The sequence below is a fragment of the Anas platyrhynchos genome, chromosome 1, assembly GCF_047663525.1.
Source record: "Anas platyrhynchos isolate ZD024472 breed Pekin duck chromosome 1, IASCAAS_PekinDuck_T2T, whole genome shotgun sequence".
Lineage (NCBI taxonomy): Eukaryota > Metazoa > Chordata > Aves > Anseriformes > Anatidae > Anas > Anas platyrhynchos.
This window is the reverse complement of record NC_092587.1, coordinates 23,886,614-23,905,613: the sequence shown is the minus strand read 5'-3', so window position 1 is coordinate 23,905,613 and position 19,000 is coordinate 23,886,614. Positions and strand designations below refer to the sequence as shown.

General features: G+C 36.5%; 1 protein-coding gene across 11 annotated transcripts in view; it reads right to left on the bottom strand.

Moving 5' to 3' along the window:
• The window catches only part of CADPS2 (calcium dependent secretion activator 2), a 312,136-nt gene that overhangs the window by 87,209 nt on the left and 205,927 nt on the right, over window positions 1-19,000 (bottom strand). For all 11 annotated transcript variants that reach the window (XR_011806831.1, XM_072033275.1, XM_072033270.1 and 8 more), the window contains 2 exons: window positions 15,962-16,149; window positions 3,265-3,366 (listed from right to left, as the gene is read on the bottom strand). Coding sequence is in view for 10 of the 11 variants with exons in the window: in XM_072033275.1 (XP_071889376.1) it covers window positions 3,265-3,366; window positions 15,962-16,149 (290 nt within the window). In the remaining variant the exon portion in view is untranslated. The remainder of the gene's footprint in view (window positions 1-3,264; window positions 3,367-15,961; window positions 16,150-19,000) is intronic.

The following is a 19,000-nucleotide window of genomic DNA, read 5'->3' as shown; positions in this document are numbered from 1 at the left end:
TGAGGTAAAATTCAAGAAGTAGGAGCACAACTTAAATGCATCCCACAATTTAAAAAAAAAAAGTGATTGAACAAACAAACTAAATACTTTCTATATGACTCCATGAGAAAGTTAAAGAAGTTATTGTAGAGAATTTGGCATGTAAAAACTGTAAAACATGCAAACTGTAAAACAAACTAGGAAAATGTGAAAGCCCTTAAAATATGTTAGGACACACATAAAAGGCAAGGATGCTCATGCTGATAGTAGAAAGGACAGCAGAAGCAAAAATCAGCTTAGGAGATGGTGTGATTGCCCGGTGACTCAAGGGGACTCAAGGACAGTAAGGCCAAAACAGAGAAACTCAGTTTTTGCTTTGGATCAGTCTTTACTGCTGAATGCATTTTTAAAAATATTCAGCATCTCATAGTTTTCACAATATTTTTGATTGACTGAAACACAGAGTAATTTTAATGCTATATTTTCTTCAGAGAGCAATCTCACAGCCAAGACTATCCTGTGTTAATTACTGATACAGATTATTTTTTTACATAATTTGAATCTAAGTTTTATTTAAAATCTAATGCCAATTCTATATCAGGATGTCCTTTATGCTCTGTATGCTTTTACATATTCTAGGGCACTACTCATTCTTCCTTCTACCAGTATTACACCATCATCCTCATTTAAATCCAGACATGTCACCTATTTTTTTTGTATTTCTATCATTTGTCCAAAGAAAGATATAATGATTACTCCTCACCTGGCAAAGCTCTCTTGTTTATTTTGATTAAATAAGATTTTAAGGCAAATCCCAGAAGGCAACCTAAAGGACGGAGACATTCACCTTTGAATGACACATTTAATTGCTCTCAAAGAGGAGTTTCTAATGTAATTTGAATTCCCTAAAGATGCAACAAGAATCAGGCAGAAAGATCCCTAAGTTGCTGATAAAGCCCAAGCTCATCAACATACTCTGCTGTGTAGGTAATAAAACACGATGGTCTTTGCTTTTATTTGTTCCAATTCAAATAATTATTTAGGCATTATTATACATTTTGTAATTAGTCTCATTCATGTGAATGCCTGAATCTTGAAAATGCCCAACTTCTCTTGCTCTCTCACTTCCCTTCTACCTCTGTACATATTGAGAAGGCTTCTGCCACTTCAGTTTTTGGGCAGCAACTACTCTCACTGCTCTCATCACACAGTATGAGAAAAAGTACTTACATTCATTGGAAATTACAGTGATTGTGTTTCTACAAAAAACTTGGTATGTTCATAGATATGCCAATCAGACAAAAAGTCTTCACCAAACTCCCACACTCCTTTGTTTTGATTTGTAGCAAACATGAGAAGATTGTCACAAAAACAACTCTTCCTTCTCCCTGCAGATATTTTCTTTGTTATTACTCTCCTCCTGCCTTTCCAAGACCTGGGTAGGAAGCACTCCATCATATGCTGCTCTGTATTGCTTCTTAGGCAAGAGCAATTGAATCCGAAGGAAGACAGGAGACATGAAATATGTCAGAGAAGAATTTTTAAAAGAAATGAAAGGAGTACTGTTGTTTTTTGTTGTCATTTGTTGGTTTGCTTGTTTGTTTTCACCAAAGGAATACTCTCCAAAGAGAACCGTAGCTCTCTTTAGTTTAATACAGAGGAGAAGTCTCAAGCAAAGACTGCTATCTCTGCCTGGCGGAGAAGGACCTGGGAGCATTGGTTGATAGTCGGCTGAATATGAGCCAGCAGTGTGCTCAGGTGGCCAAGAAGGCCAACAGCATCCTGGCTTGTATAAGAAGCAGTGTGGCCAGCAGGGCTAGGGAAGTGATTGTCCCCCTGTACTCGGCTCTGGTGAGGCCGCACCTCAAGTACTGTGTTCAGTTTTGGGCCCCTCACTACAAGAAGGACATTGAGGTGCTTGAGTGAGTTCAGAGAAGGGCAACAAATCTGGTGAGGGGTCTGGAGAACAAGTCTTACGAGGAGCAGCTGAGGGAGCTGAGGTTGTTTAGTCTGGAGAAAATGAGGTTCAGGGGAGATGTTATCGCTCTCTATAAGTACATTAAAGGAGGCTGTAGTGAGGTGGGGGTTGGTCTGTTCTCCCACGTGCCTGGTGACAGGACGAGGGGGAATGGGCTAAAGTTGCGCCAGGGGTGTTTTAGGTTGGATATTAGGAAGAACTTCTCTACTGAGAGGTTTGTGAGGCATTGGAATGGGCTGCCCAGAGAAGTGGTGGAGTCCCTGGAGGTCTTTAAAAGACGTTTAGATGTTGAACTTAGCGATATGGTTTAGTGGAGGACTTGTTAGTGTTAGGTCAGAGGTTGGACTCGATGATCTTGAGGTCTCTTCCAACCTAGACAATTCTGTGATTCTGTGATCTCCTCCTTGCTTAAAAAATTCCCACACAATGTCATTATCTACATGACAGATACCAGTGAATACTAGACACTTACCTCATCACACCAGAGGGGGCATACAACAGACTTATAGCAAACCTTGCCAAAGAAAAGAAGGCTTTTTCACACAACACTATTCAAACTGTGGAACAAGTTTTCACAAGGTGATAGAGATAAAAAAAGGTATATAAATGCATTCTAAAAAATGTTCAGATTGGCAGAATGGTGGCAGACAGGTTGGCTAACTGTGATAAACTAATAGATTTGGTGAACTAGATGCCAATCATGCTAAGGTTCACAAACCATCAACTGCTACAAGGATACCAGAGGAAACGTCACTCCATGTTTGCTCTGTTTCTTGTACTCTTCCTTCTACTGGTACAGATGTCCTTACATTGCCAGTCCTTACATATTACAAACTCTTTATTGAGGATGATTTTGGAAAGTGTATTATGAAACCCAGCAAATGACATTAGACAATCAGGAAAAAAGTTTGTACCTACTGTGTAGGTACCTATATGTACCAGGTACCTACCTATTCACATGACTCTTCTGATCAGCATTAATCCAGAAAGTGGTATGACTTAGTCATTTTCATTCAGGCAATTTTCTTAGATTTATAGATAGCTTAAAGTTCAAAAGGACCAATAAAACCAGGCCTTTATTCTTGCAGTATCTTTTCTACCACAGAAAGAATACAACTCACATGACATGCAAATGAATTCTAAGCACAAACACTTGTGCAAATAAATTATTCCATATTTAATACATTCAAAACTTCTTTGTAGGTAGACTATAGTATTTTCACTCTATTCAAGATTAGTACTGAACATCATAATAAAAACATTCTGCCAGACAAAACTTAGTATTACTGAATAAATTATACACTTACCTGAAATGGCTTATTTGGTTTTCTAAAAGGGAGGAAAGTCTGTCCTTAATTTCCTCAAACCTTTCTTTCTCATCAACAGATACTGTTCCAATTCCATCTGGCCTGTAATATCAAATATTTAAGAACTTAATAATTAATAATATTTAAGAATTGCTGACATCTCTTCATGCCACCTCTTTGAACAGTGATCTTTATTTTCAAAGTTTTCAGTTAACATGTGCTACTCTCCTTTCACCCTTCCCATTGCCTTTAAGGATAAATGGTAATTTGTGAATATAGTTAAAGAACAGACTATAACTAGACAAAGAACTTAACTTTTGGAGCTGAACTTTTAAATGCAAGTCCTAAGTTGCTACCTAGACCCAATACAAACACAAGGAATCGTATATTTCTCCCAAATAACTCCCAAATAATAGTATCCTTTCTCAAAAAGTTAGTAGTGTTAGCACAATAGAGGGGCAAACTCTGATCTCTGTCTCAATTTCAGCTCCTTGAATCTTCCAGATGTTTTTCCAGAGGCAAAATGTGGCTGAATGTGCAGTTAGAGTGAACATAGATTTTTGATCTCCCAAACCATATTGACAAACAGCAGTCTTGTAAACAAGACTTCCATATAAATATAGCAAAAAGGATGCAATAAATATTTTTAAAGCATGTAAAAAAAAAAATAAAATAAAATTTAACATGTCCCAGTAATTAATAAGCTTTATATTAAGTACCTTAAACACATACTTGGAGTCTTATCCTAAATATGTTATTAATACCTTTTTAATAAAATAATGACAAAGTTAATGAAATTGAAATACACATTTCCCAATGGTATTTCTGCCTTACAATCACAACTTTCCCACATCATGCTGTACACTGCTTTAAAGCAAAATACATGAAAACTTCCAGCTCCAGAGTAACAAAACACCTGCTGCTTCTCACCTGGGTTTATACTCTGACATGAAGTGTGGATCTACCCTGTACCCTCTCCAGAGCCCCCAAAACTATCTCATTGTTTTTAGAACTGGGAAAACTGTAGTAAAGTGATATGAAAAAAGACAACATGGTTTTGCTAAATTGTTACTTTAACTTTCTCTACTGTCCTTAAGCTTAGGAAGGATAATTTGCTACCTGGTCATGACACAAACACTTCTTTTACCCCTTAAATCACTTACATTTCTGATCTGTCAAGTCAAGGTGGAAAGAATCCCTGAACTCCTTAAATTATTGTGAAGACAACAATAAAAATCAGGTATGTTGGAGATATGAGTAACCAGGCACATCAATATGCTATTGGATAAATTTGATGTGAAAAAGCAAATAACTTATTTATCTTTTTTTGACGGATGCCAGGATACTTTACCTCAGCCTTCTGACAGATGGAACAGGCTCAAATGTAAGTAAATTTTACCATCTGATGTCATTGTCAGGAGAGATCGTGCTCTGGAGTGATAAACTAAATAGTTCTGTCATATTAAACCTCACTGAAGCATGTCATATGTATGACAGAAAAGACCTAGGGGTCCACATAACAATAAGTGAAAAAGGTGAGCCAGTAGCATGTCATATCTGTCAATCTACACTAAGGCTAGGATCACTGCATACTGGGGACTTGTCACTTCACTGAGTTTGTTGCCATACAGAACCATGCTGACAATGCCAAAAATTTTCAGAACTGTTAAATATATTTTCAGTGAATGTTTGGATAGAGCCAAATGTCCCAGAAGAACAATAACGACTACACAAAAAGGTGTTAGAAAAATGTACAAGCTATGGAACTGAAAAACTCAACTCTTCAAAGCATGCTTTTACAAACAACACAAACTCTGAATCACTATTTTGTTTCTTACTTTGTTTCCTCCCTATTCTTTCTAGCCTTATTGCAACAAGCAGAACCTAAAAATGCATTTTCATAGCACAGTTCTGAGACACATTATAGTGTCTTGTATAGAACTTTTGGGAGTGTCTTATCTACTACCAAGTAAAAAGAATCCACAGAAAAAAGAATCTGACTGAGATGATCTAAGAAAACACAGATGAATGTTTTCATAATTCCCACTCATTTTACCTTCTAGATCTTTTTTCTTTAATTCTTTAAAGACATTAAAATAAAATAAAATAAAATAAAATAAAATAAAATAAAATAAAATAAAATAAAAATATTGTTTTGAACTGGTTATTTTTATTAATAAATTACTGTGTCTGCCAGGAAGATCACAACCAACCAGTCATTTGGTTTTCAAATACTTAGGTTACCCAGAAGTCATGCCAGAAATATTTTGCAACTAAAAACATCAACAAATCTGAATTTTATACCATCCCAAATGATACAAGTGGCTATTTGGACTTGATTTTTTCAATTCAAAGCCAGTATTAAGCCTTCCTATCACAGACTTGGACCTCTCTTTCAAGAACTCCACCAAGTGATGGACTGCCTCGAGAAGTATCAAGTCTTCATGTTATTGTACACGTGACACTGTTTTAACAGTATCTTCCCAAGAAAGTGAAGGAAGAGTGAATTTTCCCTTCTCTCACATTCCTTTCCTCCTGATTGTTCACAGCTACTTTTGGCATTAGAAAGCCAGGAAAAAAAAAAAAAAAAAAAGACTGGGTAGCATTCTCTTTCTCACTTATATAATTTTTCCATTTTCTGAGAGCTCTGTCAATTGGATTTGGATTGGCCTGTCTTTTCTGCCTAGATCACAGTGTAACCACCATAGATGTAACGTTGTTTCTGATCACATCTCAATTTGTTTAATTCACTTAGACCTTAATATTGAAAGATATACAAAATAAATACCTCATGAGCTAGAGCTAGTGCATTCCACAGGGAAGCAGCTGTTTGAACATTTTTAAAAATGACACCAAAAATAGAGATTGACCTGAATTTTTAAAGAAAATTTTACTGTGACAGTCTTCCAAGATAACTGTCCAGATGGTAGTTCTCCTAGGGAAGCTAATTGATTAGGTGATGGATTTAAGGTTCCCTCTGGGGACAGTTTTTATTCACTTGACATAATCCTTTAAGAGTTGGAATACCTGTTGATATATTTTGCTGTCTAAAGGTCTTAAAACTTGTAATAATTTGCAGATGTCACTTGACAGATTGTAGGAATAAGGTTCTTGAGAACAGGTGTGGCATATGAGATAAAAATGGTATTCCAGTTCCGATGTGAATCAGAGATGATGGACATTTGGTTGGGTATTGATTCATTTCAGCCATCAACTTTGGAAACAGCTTCTCCTAGTGGCCTCTAGTATGAAACTATTAACTTAAACAGGCCTGTTCTGCTGTGACAGGCTTGTGAAATAGTAACTGAATATGACTGACATTACTTTATTTTTTCCCCCCTCTGGAACATTGCTTATACTGGTGCTTTTTGCATACTTTACAAATGTTTAAATGTTACTCTTTTAAATAAGCTTTCCTTATCAAAAGCTTAGACCATCACTTTGGTCTTTCATGGGAAAAATAAAAATAAAAAAGAGTAAGAGAAAATGAATTCACAGATTGATATTCAGATATATACACATACATACAGATGAGAACAGTAAGGCTGACCAAAATAATCTGCCAGAAAAAGATGAGAAATTCTGATGAAAAACAAAATATATGGAAAACAAAAACACTTCAGCTAAGGTCTTACATCAAGACATGTATATAATAAACTGTATTTCAGGGTGTAGGAAAACCAAAACCATAAACTACAAGTCATCTTAGCTTTTAGAAACAAATTGTTTTAGAAGAATGCACTGCTTTCTAGGAGCTCTTGCTTTAAAACTCAACAGGAGGAAAAAGCAAATAAACAGTGGCAGTTTTCAAATTAGCAAAATATTTTTTTTTCTTGTTTCTCAGTAAACAGGATTTAGAATTTTGATTAAGAGACTTTATTATCCATTTACCAGAAATTTAATATCATTTTTTTTCTTTAAAACACAATTCCTTTAATCAATGCTTTTGTAGAGTTCATGGTTTATGCTAAACAAGTCTAAGAAAAACAGTGATTTACATTATCAGCTTAGAAGCAGGCAGAGCAGACATCTTTTTATTAACAGAAAAGAAAGAGAGCAAATTATCACGTGGCAGTCACAGATAGCTTTAACCAACAGACACTTGAAGAGCAAACACTTTGTGGTTTATATTAACTATTCTACAAACATTCTGACAAAAAAAAAAAAAAAGTTGGCACAATAGAGCCTTCTGCCGTATGCATTCCTCAAGCAGATCCTACATCTGCTTGCAGTTCATACCCTCTTTTTCACGGTGAATGAAAAAGACCAATCCTGAAGGTTACTAAAACAGATTAAGATGATAGAACAAGTTAATTTTCGTGATATTTTGTGCAGGGATATCTTAGGTGGGATACATTATTGCTCTTTTACTCAAAGGTTAAGAGTGTACTAATATGATATAATTTTAGCTCAAGCATAAGAGTATGTATAGACAGTATTCAGTTGAAGTTAATGACAAAACAATGTATAATGTTTAGGGAAGGTGAGAGTATGTGATAGCATTAACTGTTCTTTCACTGCCTAAGATTGCAACTATCACCTTAATTATGCAAAACTTTGTTTGGATAGTTCTTAACAATGTGTGAATTATGATTTATTTTCTACTGACAATTTCTCTGAGGCTTTTCAGAAGCAGATATTTTTGTCTTGCTACATTGAAAAATGTGCCTCTGTTAATATTTGAGTGAGGGCAGCTTTTGCAATCAGTATATTATAATTATCAGCACTTTCCAACACAGCACGATATCCTTCCTCAAACCAAAGGTGAGGTCAATATGGCTTCACTTGGCACTTGTAACAGGGTCAAGAACTTTGCTTCTAGCTTTGAACTCAGGAGATCTCTACCAATAATGTTCCTGTGGCTATCTGCAACAGCAATATATAGACAGCTCTGTCATTAACTGAACAGCATTAATAAAAAAAATGCTCAGCTGTTAGAGAGTCTTCATATCAGAGGCTTAGGGACATGATGTTTATAAGTGAATCACTTAAAAATGAGAATATAGATTAATTTAAAGGAGGTTCACCTTCCTCTGTGTTCCATATCAATAGGAGACTATCAGCTTCCAAAAATGAAGCAGGAAGCAAGATGCTTTGCACAAGATGGTACACGAAACTGAAAGACTAGTGAAAAAGTTCTGCTATCAGCATTGCCCAGTGAGCCTCAGAAAAGGGGAAGATTATATTCACCTGAAGAAGAGCGATATAAATGTCCAAGAATCAACTAGATTTTCCAGATTTGAGAGAACACTGCTTCTCATCTGGAAGCACAAACTCACATAGCATATCAGTCCTAAAAGGTACATTTTCTTCCTTCGTTATTCTGGGGAAATGGTGACTGATAACAAATGACTTTTGAATAAAAACATGCTTTGAGTATGAGACATCCACTCTCACCATTTCCATTATAGAGCACTGATATAAAAACGAGACAACTTACAAAACCAAAAGACATCTGTTGAAGTGTATGGATGCTGTATTAAAAATGAGAGAGAATTTATATAAGATGCTGACAGACTGATGGAATATAACTTCCAGTGCAACACACCCTAAAGACCCTACACTGTAAGGGATCTCAGGCTCCTTCCTCCAGCTATTGGACTGCCTGGGAACAGATCTAAGATTAAAGCAGAAGGCCCAATTGGCAATAAAAGCAATAAAGAAGACCTTGCACCTGCTGTCATTACAACACAGACAGAAAGAAAGAGCTCCCGGGGTTGGGTGAATAAGAAGCACAGCAGAAAGAGGAAGAATCTTCAACAGTTTATAGCTGATGTTCCACAAAATCCTGCTAGTAATGGTTTCATGGGAAAACCATCTAAACAAACAAACAAAAAAACAAAAAAACACCAAAAACTATAAACTACACTTACAAAAAGATAACACTTTTGGAAAGAGATTGAGTGGACAAAATATTTCATGTCGGATGGTGACCTTGTACACATATGCACTGAAACTACTTATTTAAGATATATAATTTTAAATTAAGCCTTATTACAGAATCACAGAATTACTAGGTTGGAAGAGACCTCAAGATCAACGAGTCCAACCTCTGACCTAACGCTAACAGTCCCCACTAAACCATATCCCTAAGCTCTACATCTAAACGTCTTTTAAAGATTTCCAGGGATGGTGACTCCACCACCTCCCTGGGCAGCCTGTTCCAGTGTCTAACAACCCTTTCAGTAAAGAAGTTCTTCCTAACATCTAACCTAAAACTCCCCTGGCACAACTTTAGCCCATTCCCCCTCGTCCTGTCACCAGGCACGTGGGAGAACAGGCCAACCCCCACCTACAGATACCTACAGCCTCCTTTAAAGTATCTGTAAAGAGCGATAAGGTCACCCCTGAGCCTCCTTTTCTCCAGGCTGAACAAGCCCAGCTCCTTCAGCCGCTCCTCGTAGGACTTGTTCTCCAGACCCCTCACCAGCATCGTCACCCTTCTCTGGACCCGCTCAAGCACCTCGATGTCCTTCTTGTAGCGAGGGGCCCAAACCTGAACACAGTACTCGAGGTGCAGCCTCACCAGAGCCGAGTACAGGGGGACGATCACCTCCCTAGCCCTGCTGGTCACACTGTTTCTGATACAAGCCAGGATGCTGTTGGCCTTCTTGGCCACCTGAGCACACTGCTGGCTCATATTCAGGCAACTGTCCACCATCACTCCCAGGTTAGAAATAGTTTATGAAAGATAATGGAGAAAACAGCAAGATACAGACAACCTTACTTTAACTCTAGAGATCATTTAGTCAGACGAGATGAAATATTTATTCAGAGGCTTAAAAAAAAAAAGATAAGAAGAGACAGAGCAATGTAATGATATTCCTTTCCTTAGTCTGACAAAGTTCCTTGCCCCAGGTTTGAAAGAGTTGATTCCTCTGAGCAGTCTTTTATCACTTGACACAAAGTGTAAAATTGCAATAAATGGTTCTTATCACAGCATATTAGAAAAATGGAAAGAAATATATGAATGTATAACACTCTTCAAAGTTTCCACAGTTTCATTTCACTTATGTGTCCTTTTACTCCACTTTAAGATATTTCCTCCAGAGAAAACAGGAGCAAGAAGCCTGTCAGAGAGTCTACAGTGCCAAACGATGGCAAGGATCTAAGAGGAGCTCTCAAAGACTGCAAAGCTATTGCAGAGATGTCAACATTATTTCCAGTGGTGTTTACTGTGGAGGAAATGAGGAAAACTCCAGTGCTGGAACCCTTCTTTGCTCACAGCTAAAAATCTTCCTTCATTTTCACTACAGGATCTGTCTAAAATTAAAGCAACTAAGAGTTTATGGAACAAATTAGAAACATAAAAAGGAGGAAGCTGCCTGGCCCAGAACTGAATTACCTATGGTTGAGTGAAAGCACTCACAAAACTACTTTCCTCCAGAGGAGTGGGAGGTGAAGAAGGTGAGATCAATTTAAAATTAAAAGGAGTTTCTAGGGGAGGTATGTGGAACTGCAGGCCAGTAATACTTCCCAGAGAATTAGAAGAAACTATAATATAAAAATATTTAAGGATAAAATTAAAAGGAAGTTGAGTAAATATGATTTATTGTGAAGAAGTCTGTATGGCTTTGAAGACACAAGGCAGGGGCATCCTATCTTCCGATACTGACATTCTCTAAAGGCATCAAAAACACATGGATGAGTGTGATCTGATTCATACAATGTACCTGGATTTCCAAAAACCTTTTTGCCAAACATTTTTAAGGCAAGAGAGTAGGAGTCAATGGTGAATATTTGCAGTGGAGGGATGTTATCAGTAGAGTTCTGCAGTGATCTGTGCTGAGACCTGTGTTATCTTACAGTATTCATAAATACTGGCAAACAGCTAAAAACTGATGTGATAGTAATTGTCGTGATAATTATGTGGAATAGCATAGAATTGCATAAGGACCTTATGAGATCAAGCAAGAATAAAACAACACATAATGACCAAGGTATATAAATATAAGGAAAAATCATTTGCTGTTTAGGACAGAGATCTTAGTGTTATGATGGATAGTGTTATGAAGCTGTGTTGAGTAGCAGTAAAAAAAGCAAAACATCAGGAATTAGAAAAAAAGGATAGGGTATTAGCAGAAAATATCCATCCAGTGTAATAATGCATGGTTCACTCATAATTCTTGAATCTTAAACAGAAAAGCAACAACAGAAGGATTGTTTTACGTCTCTCTTCATCTGTTCCAGTAGCAAAAGAGACTGAAATGAGATCTCTAGGAGTCAAGATCAAAACAAGAGTCCTTTATGCAGGAGAAAGCTGAGTTGTAGAACTTGCTACCAAGGGCTCTGAGAATGCAAAGGGGTTACCCAGATACAGTGGTGGAATGGACGAGTACCTCAGAGACTTGCTCCAGGTTACCAGACAGGCATATTCTGAGCAGTAAAGAGCTGGAGACTGAAAGAGCTCTAAGAGTAAATATTGCATACTCTTGCCCTTCTTTTACTCCAACCAGGTCGATGCTGAAGACAGGTGACTCAGTGGCTTAGAAGAACCCTGACTTAGTAGGACTGTTCTATTCAAACACATGCTGAAGATTTCAAACTGAAGACAGAGACAAACTATTTATCTTCAGTTATAAACAGACTTTTGTAGCATTACTTTCACCTTCACTTATCATGTATGAACTTCCAATATACTTTTTTTTTCTTTTTTTTTTTTTTCTGAATAGTAAAAGGTATAACAAGGGAATATGCTTGATTTTTGAATTTTTCATTTCAGTCTGTAACTCAGCAGGTGGAAAGAAGTCACTTTACACTTCATGTGTTACCCAACAGCATCCATTTCAGAGAAGAGGGACTGAATAGAAGTCACAGCATGAAAAGTAGACAAAAATGAAGGTGCTGGGGAAGAAACAATAGCTCCTACTCGGACTGTTTAGACTGAAATGTCAGCCTTCGGGCATACCCTATAGTCCTTGTTCTGCCCATTTCATTTTCAGCAGAGATACACAAGTGCAGTGTACGCATTAACTACAGTGTGAAAAGTTCACTTGTGAACTAATGACTTTGATGGGGACCATTACAGTGGAACATTTCAGAAGACAAATGCTGCAAAGAGGAACCAAAGGAAATGCTTTTGTAAAGGTACAGCACACTTATGCAGAAGCACAACCAAAGGAAAGCTGATTTTATTTACTAGAGGAAAATGAATCTGTTGATTCAGAAACAAGGACATGTTTCTATTTAAACAATCAGCAAACCCACTCTTTTAATAGATTTTGCTGTTTGGCTATTTCATAAGAGAATGTCTCTCTTAAGAATATCAATGCACAAAAGCAGAAATGCCATTTCTAAGTAAGCAATTTGTTAGCATAGTCATAATGTTCAAGAAAGGGAAGACACAAATGAGGCTTGGATTTCTCAGTCTAGGTCTCAGCACATTGTGGTCAATCCTGCATAAACATTTCTGTTCCTAAACCAACAACAGTGGCATAAGAGACATAATAAGTACCAGTATTCTTGATAACTTTGTCAGAACTTGTGAACTACAACTTTGTCACAGTTAGGAAAGAAAACAGCTGGGAACTGTTCTCTGGTCCTGAGAGCAGGTGACAAGGTCTGCTGCACACAGCCTACATCAAAGCTCAGTTCAGGTCTTCTCCGTGTTAGTTATTGCCCCTGAAATTCTAGGACAACAATTCACTTTTATGTGTTTATTCCAGGTGTTTTGAAATAAGAGCCTTTCTATTGTGTTACCGTCTGCAAGAGTGGTGTTACTGAAGCATGAAACAGATCTTGAATATTTCAAGTCCTAGGGTGTGGCAAAAGAGCACAGGAGATACCTGAGGGTTCAAAATCTGCTGGAAGAATTCTGAAGAAATATGAAGGGTAGAAAGAGTCAAAGGTGATTCAGCCTTGTTGCTAGTGTCTGCTGGGAGCAGACATGCAATTCCCGCAACCATGCCTGGTATCTCAGAGAGTGTCTGTGACTAATGGGCAGTTGGGGTCCATTGTATGAGACCTCTTCCTCACCAGCTTTATGTAATAACTCAGATATAGCCACTGGTGTGCCCAGCATATATCCTAGTATGGCCCCAGAATATTTTGCAGATCTGCTCTAATTTGTGCCTGAGTTTATCCTCACCAGGCTACCAGAAATCATGAAGGTGAGTGACACCTTTATCTAATTATTTGACTGGTGTCACTAGATAGCTTGTTAGTCTAAAATTCATGTTTAAAAGAAATTTCTAATTTGAACTGTAGACACAGCTGCATGTGGAAACATGCTCCTCTATCACCTGACTTCATGATCATCTTTGATGATCTTTCTCAGGATTGTGGAAGGTCCAAGATCCCTCTGTGAAGCAAAGGGGAAATATACATTGAGTACATCATGCCCAGAGCATAAAGCTCTTTGTCTTTGTTATGTTGTCTTTCTAATTCTCAGCCTGACTTATAAAACTAAGATGCATAACGCCATGGATCAGCCTAGAACTTTGGCCTGTCATGCATTGTCTGTGAAATTCTTTTTTCCCTTTTACTATTTCTTAGTGCTGCAGCAGATGAATGAGTGGATGTATTATGTGTGTATATGTGTGTCTGTCATCCTCAGTGAGTGTGTCTGCTTCTGTCCTTGACTTACTTTTCTTCTTTCTTCATGTTTCTTTTTTCTTCCTTTTTACAATATCTCAGTTCTAGTCAGACCCTCTCTGTTCAACACTTCTTTTATTCCTAAAACACTCATAATGCTATTCAGAGAGTATCTGTACAGAAGGAATAGACAGAATACAAACAGAGTGCTTACCACTGTGTAAATGATGTGCTCTCTGAGATATTTTCGTGCACTGCACGGACTGTTGTCCTTCACTTAAATTATGAAATAAAAAGAAATATATCTACTTTCCTTTTCAATTCTTGAAATAAGTTTGAGCAATTATCACTGTATGTTTGTCTTGTTAGGTTGAAACCAGTAATAAAAAGGCTAGAAACAACAAAGACTTAGACTCAATAGGAAATACGAATGTGTCAGGTTCTTCAGGAACTGACAAAAGAAGCGTGCTTTTACAGAGAATAGGTGACCAAGTAAAAGCCAGAAAATCTCCTAACTTACCAGCATGAACGTCAAGATTCTTGAGAATATTGCAGGCACATTCCAAAGCATTTAAACTTTGGATATTATAATCAAAGATTACATAATGTTAAAATCTCCCACTGCCGAACCGCTCAGGTCACAAATGCCCAGATCCTGTTCTCATAGACACAAGTCTTGACTAAGCCAATGAAGGAAACAATATTCTTTTTAAGGATTGTCCCTTCTTCACTGGCTCGTGGATGAGTAAAACAGCCTCCACGACTGACTGGCTGCAAGACAAGATAAGCAAACAAGTTGGGAACAAAGCCTTTCTTTCCCCTTACCCCTACCAGGGTTCAATTTTGGCGATTTACTGTCAGCATCATAGTAACTGCTTTTTTGGGACTGTGAGCAGCTTTTTCCCTTGTGGCAGGACTGGATCAGTTGAGAGGGGCTGATTGATTATTTTCTTATTTTTGAACTTTTAAAACATATTTCCTATGTCACTCTACAAATCTAGTATGCACAGTAGGTTGCAAATACATGTCATCCTGTAATTTGATAGTTTGTCCATCCTGCCCCCCACTCTAGTACAGGGAAGACATGGATAAACTAGAGCAAGTTCAGTGGGGAGGGCCATCACATTGTGTAGGGGAGAGAATGCTTGTTCTGTGAAGGACAGCCTGGGGGAGCTGGGCTTGGTCACCCTGGAGGATAGGTGGCACATAGGGGAACTGAGCAGCAGCCCTCAGCAGGTGCTGGGAGGTTGTCAAGAAAATGGAGTCAAACTCTCTTCCAGTGGTGTAAGATGGGAGGATAAGAGACAGTGTATCCATAACTAATTGAAATAAGACAGGTTCAAACTGGGTAAAGCCCTGAGCAACCCGGTCTGACCCCACAACTGACCCTACTTTGAGAAAGAGGTTATACTAGAGACCTCCTGAGGTCCCTTCTACCCTGAGTTATTCCATGATTTCCTATCTCCAACATCCAGCAGAGCTAGCTCCATCACAACATGGAATAAGACATAGATGAGGCAAAGACTTCTTTTAAAGAATGTGTGGTACTGTTTCTAATGCATAGCACAGAAAATCAACAAGTTTATTTTTAACAAGTCTTTCACTATCAAGAGGAAGGAAAACATCGTCACAAGAGCATCACTGTGACCAGTGATCCAGCCTATTCCTTGTGTGGAAAGAATCACAGAAGCATCTTACTCCCCTGCCCCGCCCCCGCCCCCCAGATGGGGGTCATACCGCATTCCCAATATGTTTTTTCTCATTGTAACAGAATGGTCACAAGAACTGAGTATTCTATGGTAAGTTGCAAAGCTACAGACTGTTGAAAAACTGTCAAAGCCTTATACTGCAAAATTGTTCAAAATGTTCACTGAAAACACCATTCACTAGCACAATACAAATGTAGAATGCAGGATGATATCCTGCCTTGAATCAGTATATACAGTACCCAAGAAAACACACTGCATTAAGACAGTATAAATAGAAAATACAAATATATATATATATATATATATATATATTAATGTAATCTGTATAGAACTCCAAAGATCCTTGAAAAAAAAACCTTTCATGAACTAATTTCTGGTGTGTGCAACTTCTCTATCTGGTGAATACAAGAGTGTAGAAATACTTTTGTTTCATCCTAAGGTTAGCAGTAAATTACCTGTTACCATGAACATGAGAAGCACAAAATGCAAAACTGTAGTGGAGCAAAGTTGGATCTATGACAGAACCATTTTCTGAATGTTCAATCAACTCATTAAGATAGCAAAGATGTCGGTGACAGCCTCTCACTCCGTAGCGAGCACAGTATTCATCTAATACGAAGACTTGACCTGGGCTAAACCAACCCTGAAAGAGAAAGGAGAAAAAAAAATAAAAAATGTTGAGATTTCTTTTCCTACTCACAGCTTTTAAATCAAACAAAGAACAGAAGTATGTATTTTTGTATGCATTACATAATTTTTTATAGTAAAATGATTTATACCTGACTAATGCTGATAGCACTGGAAGTTAGATCCAACAATAAACCTCTTGCTGAAAGGACTAAATGTCAGGAAACCATTTGCAGTTCTGAGTTACCATGACTATGAAATAAATGGCTGATCAAAACAAGGTAATAATACATCCAAAGTCTGGTATAGATTTGATTATATCATAACCTAGCTGCCTGACACAAAATAAATTAACCTTATAAAATAATCAACTTTCTTAAAGTAATTAAGAAAGCTAAGAGAGAACATTTGGGTCATGGTGAGACAAACCAATATGGATGATTAAAATACAGTTTCTGGATGGTCAGTTTCCTGTTGCTGCAACTTTAATCTGACAGATGAAATACAGTTTGACCATTATTCCATCTCTTATGTAATATGCATGCATTACTACAAGAGATACAAAGCTACATAGTTTGTTGAAAGCCATCTGATTTAGTAACTTGAAAACAATTTGACCTTTAATGGTAATTTGATATGCTTGGGAACTATTTTGACACAGGTCTTCTTTGGGCACAGGCTTGATAAGACCAGAATGGCGTAACCCTGGCAAAGACGTGAACAATATACAGACATCAGACATCTTTGCATCCCAAAAACTGTTCTTGAGGGAACCCAGAATGCAAAAAAAAAAAAAAAAAGGGTTCTTGATGTAGAAATGGAAAACAGAAAAGCCTTCCAATTTGAGAAAAGATACTGCAATGACCTTCCAAAAAGAAGCAGAGAAAAAAACAAAGGTTGGAAAACCATAGCTGTTTTAAACAGGTGTTTTTCTTTGTTCTTTTCTTATATGTGGTGATATTCCCTTCTTATCAGTTCTGCCAAATGACTAAGAGAGATTTGGGAACACCTGAACTGAAACGGACAAATGACTTGAATAAGCAAAACAATTTTGTAAGTCATAAATTTATAGCATCAGTTTAAGAACTGAAGACTACGTATTACTATTTTTTGTGAATACTTCTGCAATCTTAGATATTTAATATTTATATAGAATAGTAGCAAAAAATGCTACCAAAAATACGTAAAATACACCTCAGGTTAAGATCATCCATATCATAACTTTATTAAAAGACTGCATGAGTATTCTAGAATTTAGAGAATTTAGAATTCTCTAGAAATTCTAAATTTTATATTCTCTCCCAACTGTAGAATTTAACATTTTCAAACATGTTAGCAAACAAAAACGTGTTAATATTATTTTATTATTTTTTTTACTCCCAATTCATTCTTTTGACATCAGTATTTCCATTACCTTAAAAGACTTCAGATATTTCTAGGGAACACATAGATTTATTACAGTACCCGGAACAGTATTCAGCATTTTAAACTAATAACCAGTCATGTAGCAATGGCTTATGTACTTTACATAAAGGGTTTGCTGGAAAATGTGGTATTCTGCTGAAAGAAGATAGAAAGAGGATTTTATCTGAATTTCTGCAGTAATTTGTATCCTTGATGTAATAAACAAGGGTCACAGTGATTGATATTCTGCCAGTATGTCATCAAAGTCACTGTCACTGATCTCTATATTTTCATGAAAAATGTGATAGAATGTGATGTACATGATAACTTCTAGAAGACTAAAAGCAAATAGTCCTTTATTAAAATTTAGGTATGTTCTCATAGCAGAAAATTCTAACAAGAGTGCAAATTTTTAAAGAACTCATTATTTTAACTTCAGACTCGGTAGGAGAGCAAAAATAGTAGGAAACTGTTTTAGGGTGGTCATTTTAAATCATAAATGTAGTTTATTGATAATTATAAATATAGGCCTTCCTTGTGCTTGTCCAGCATAATACTCACAAGCACATAACAACTGCATGTTACAGAGTATTAGATAACTGCATGTGTTTTTTTTTTAATTGGATTAATTAAAAAAATAAAAAAATAAATTAAAGAAGTTTAGGTCAGATAATAGTTGAATATAGGACTGGGCTTAATACTGATATTTAAAATTTTTGTAAGTTGTATGTGTGATTAATCTATAGTTTATTGAAATAAAAGAACGCACTTCTAAAAATGATAAGAAATAAGCTGTTCAGGAAAAAAATCACACACATATTCTATTGCTACCTTGACAGTCTCAATTTTATAATTTAAAAAAATATATATAGTTAAATGTGCAATTTAACAAAAAATGATCACCCATTCTACTTATTAAAAGCCGAATTTAAAAAAGAACAATAAGAAATGCATCTGTTTTATGGTTGCTATAGCACTGTGTATTTCACATAACCTTTTCTAAAAGTTCCTGATTTCAAGGTTATATTAAGTGTCTTACTATATTATTATTATAAAAAAAGATTTTGACCCCAATGCACTGTTAGAAAGCTAACCATTTTCTCTTTGAGTGCCAATTACTTTGTACAGATGTACCTTCAGGCCTCTTCTTTGATTCAGTGTGCAACCCACAGACAGAAAATGAGTCCTTTAACTTTTTCTATACATACTTACTGGCAGTATTTTAAAAAGGAAGCAACTGTCATCAAATAATCTTTTTTATTTTTTTTCCTTCTTCTTTTCACACTTGCAAACAATCCTAAAAAAACTCATTTTTGTATTACATGACAAGTCAGACCAATGGAAAAAAGTAGTGAAAAAAATTTATCCTCTTTTGTTGTTGTTGGGATGGTAAAGTAAAAAAATTAAAAAATAAATAAATGTATGCTATAAGACATTTTAGGTCCTTAGTAAGAGATCATAAT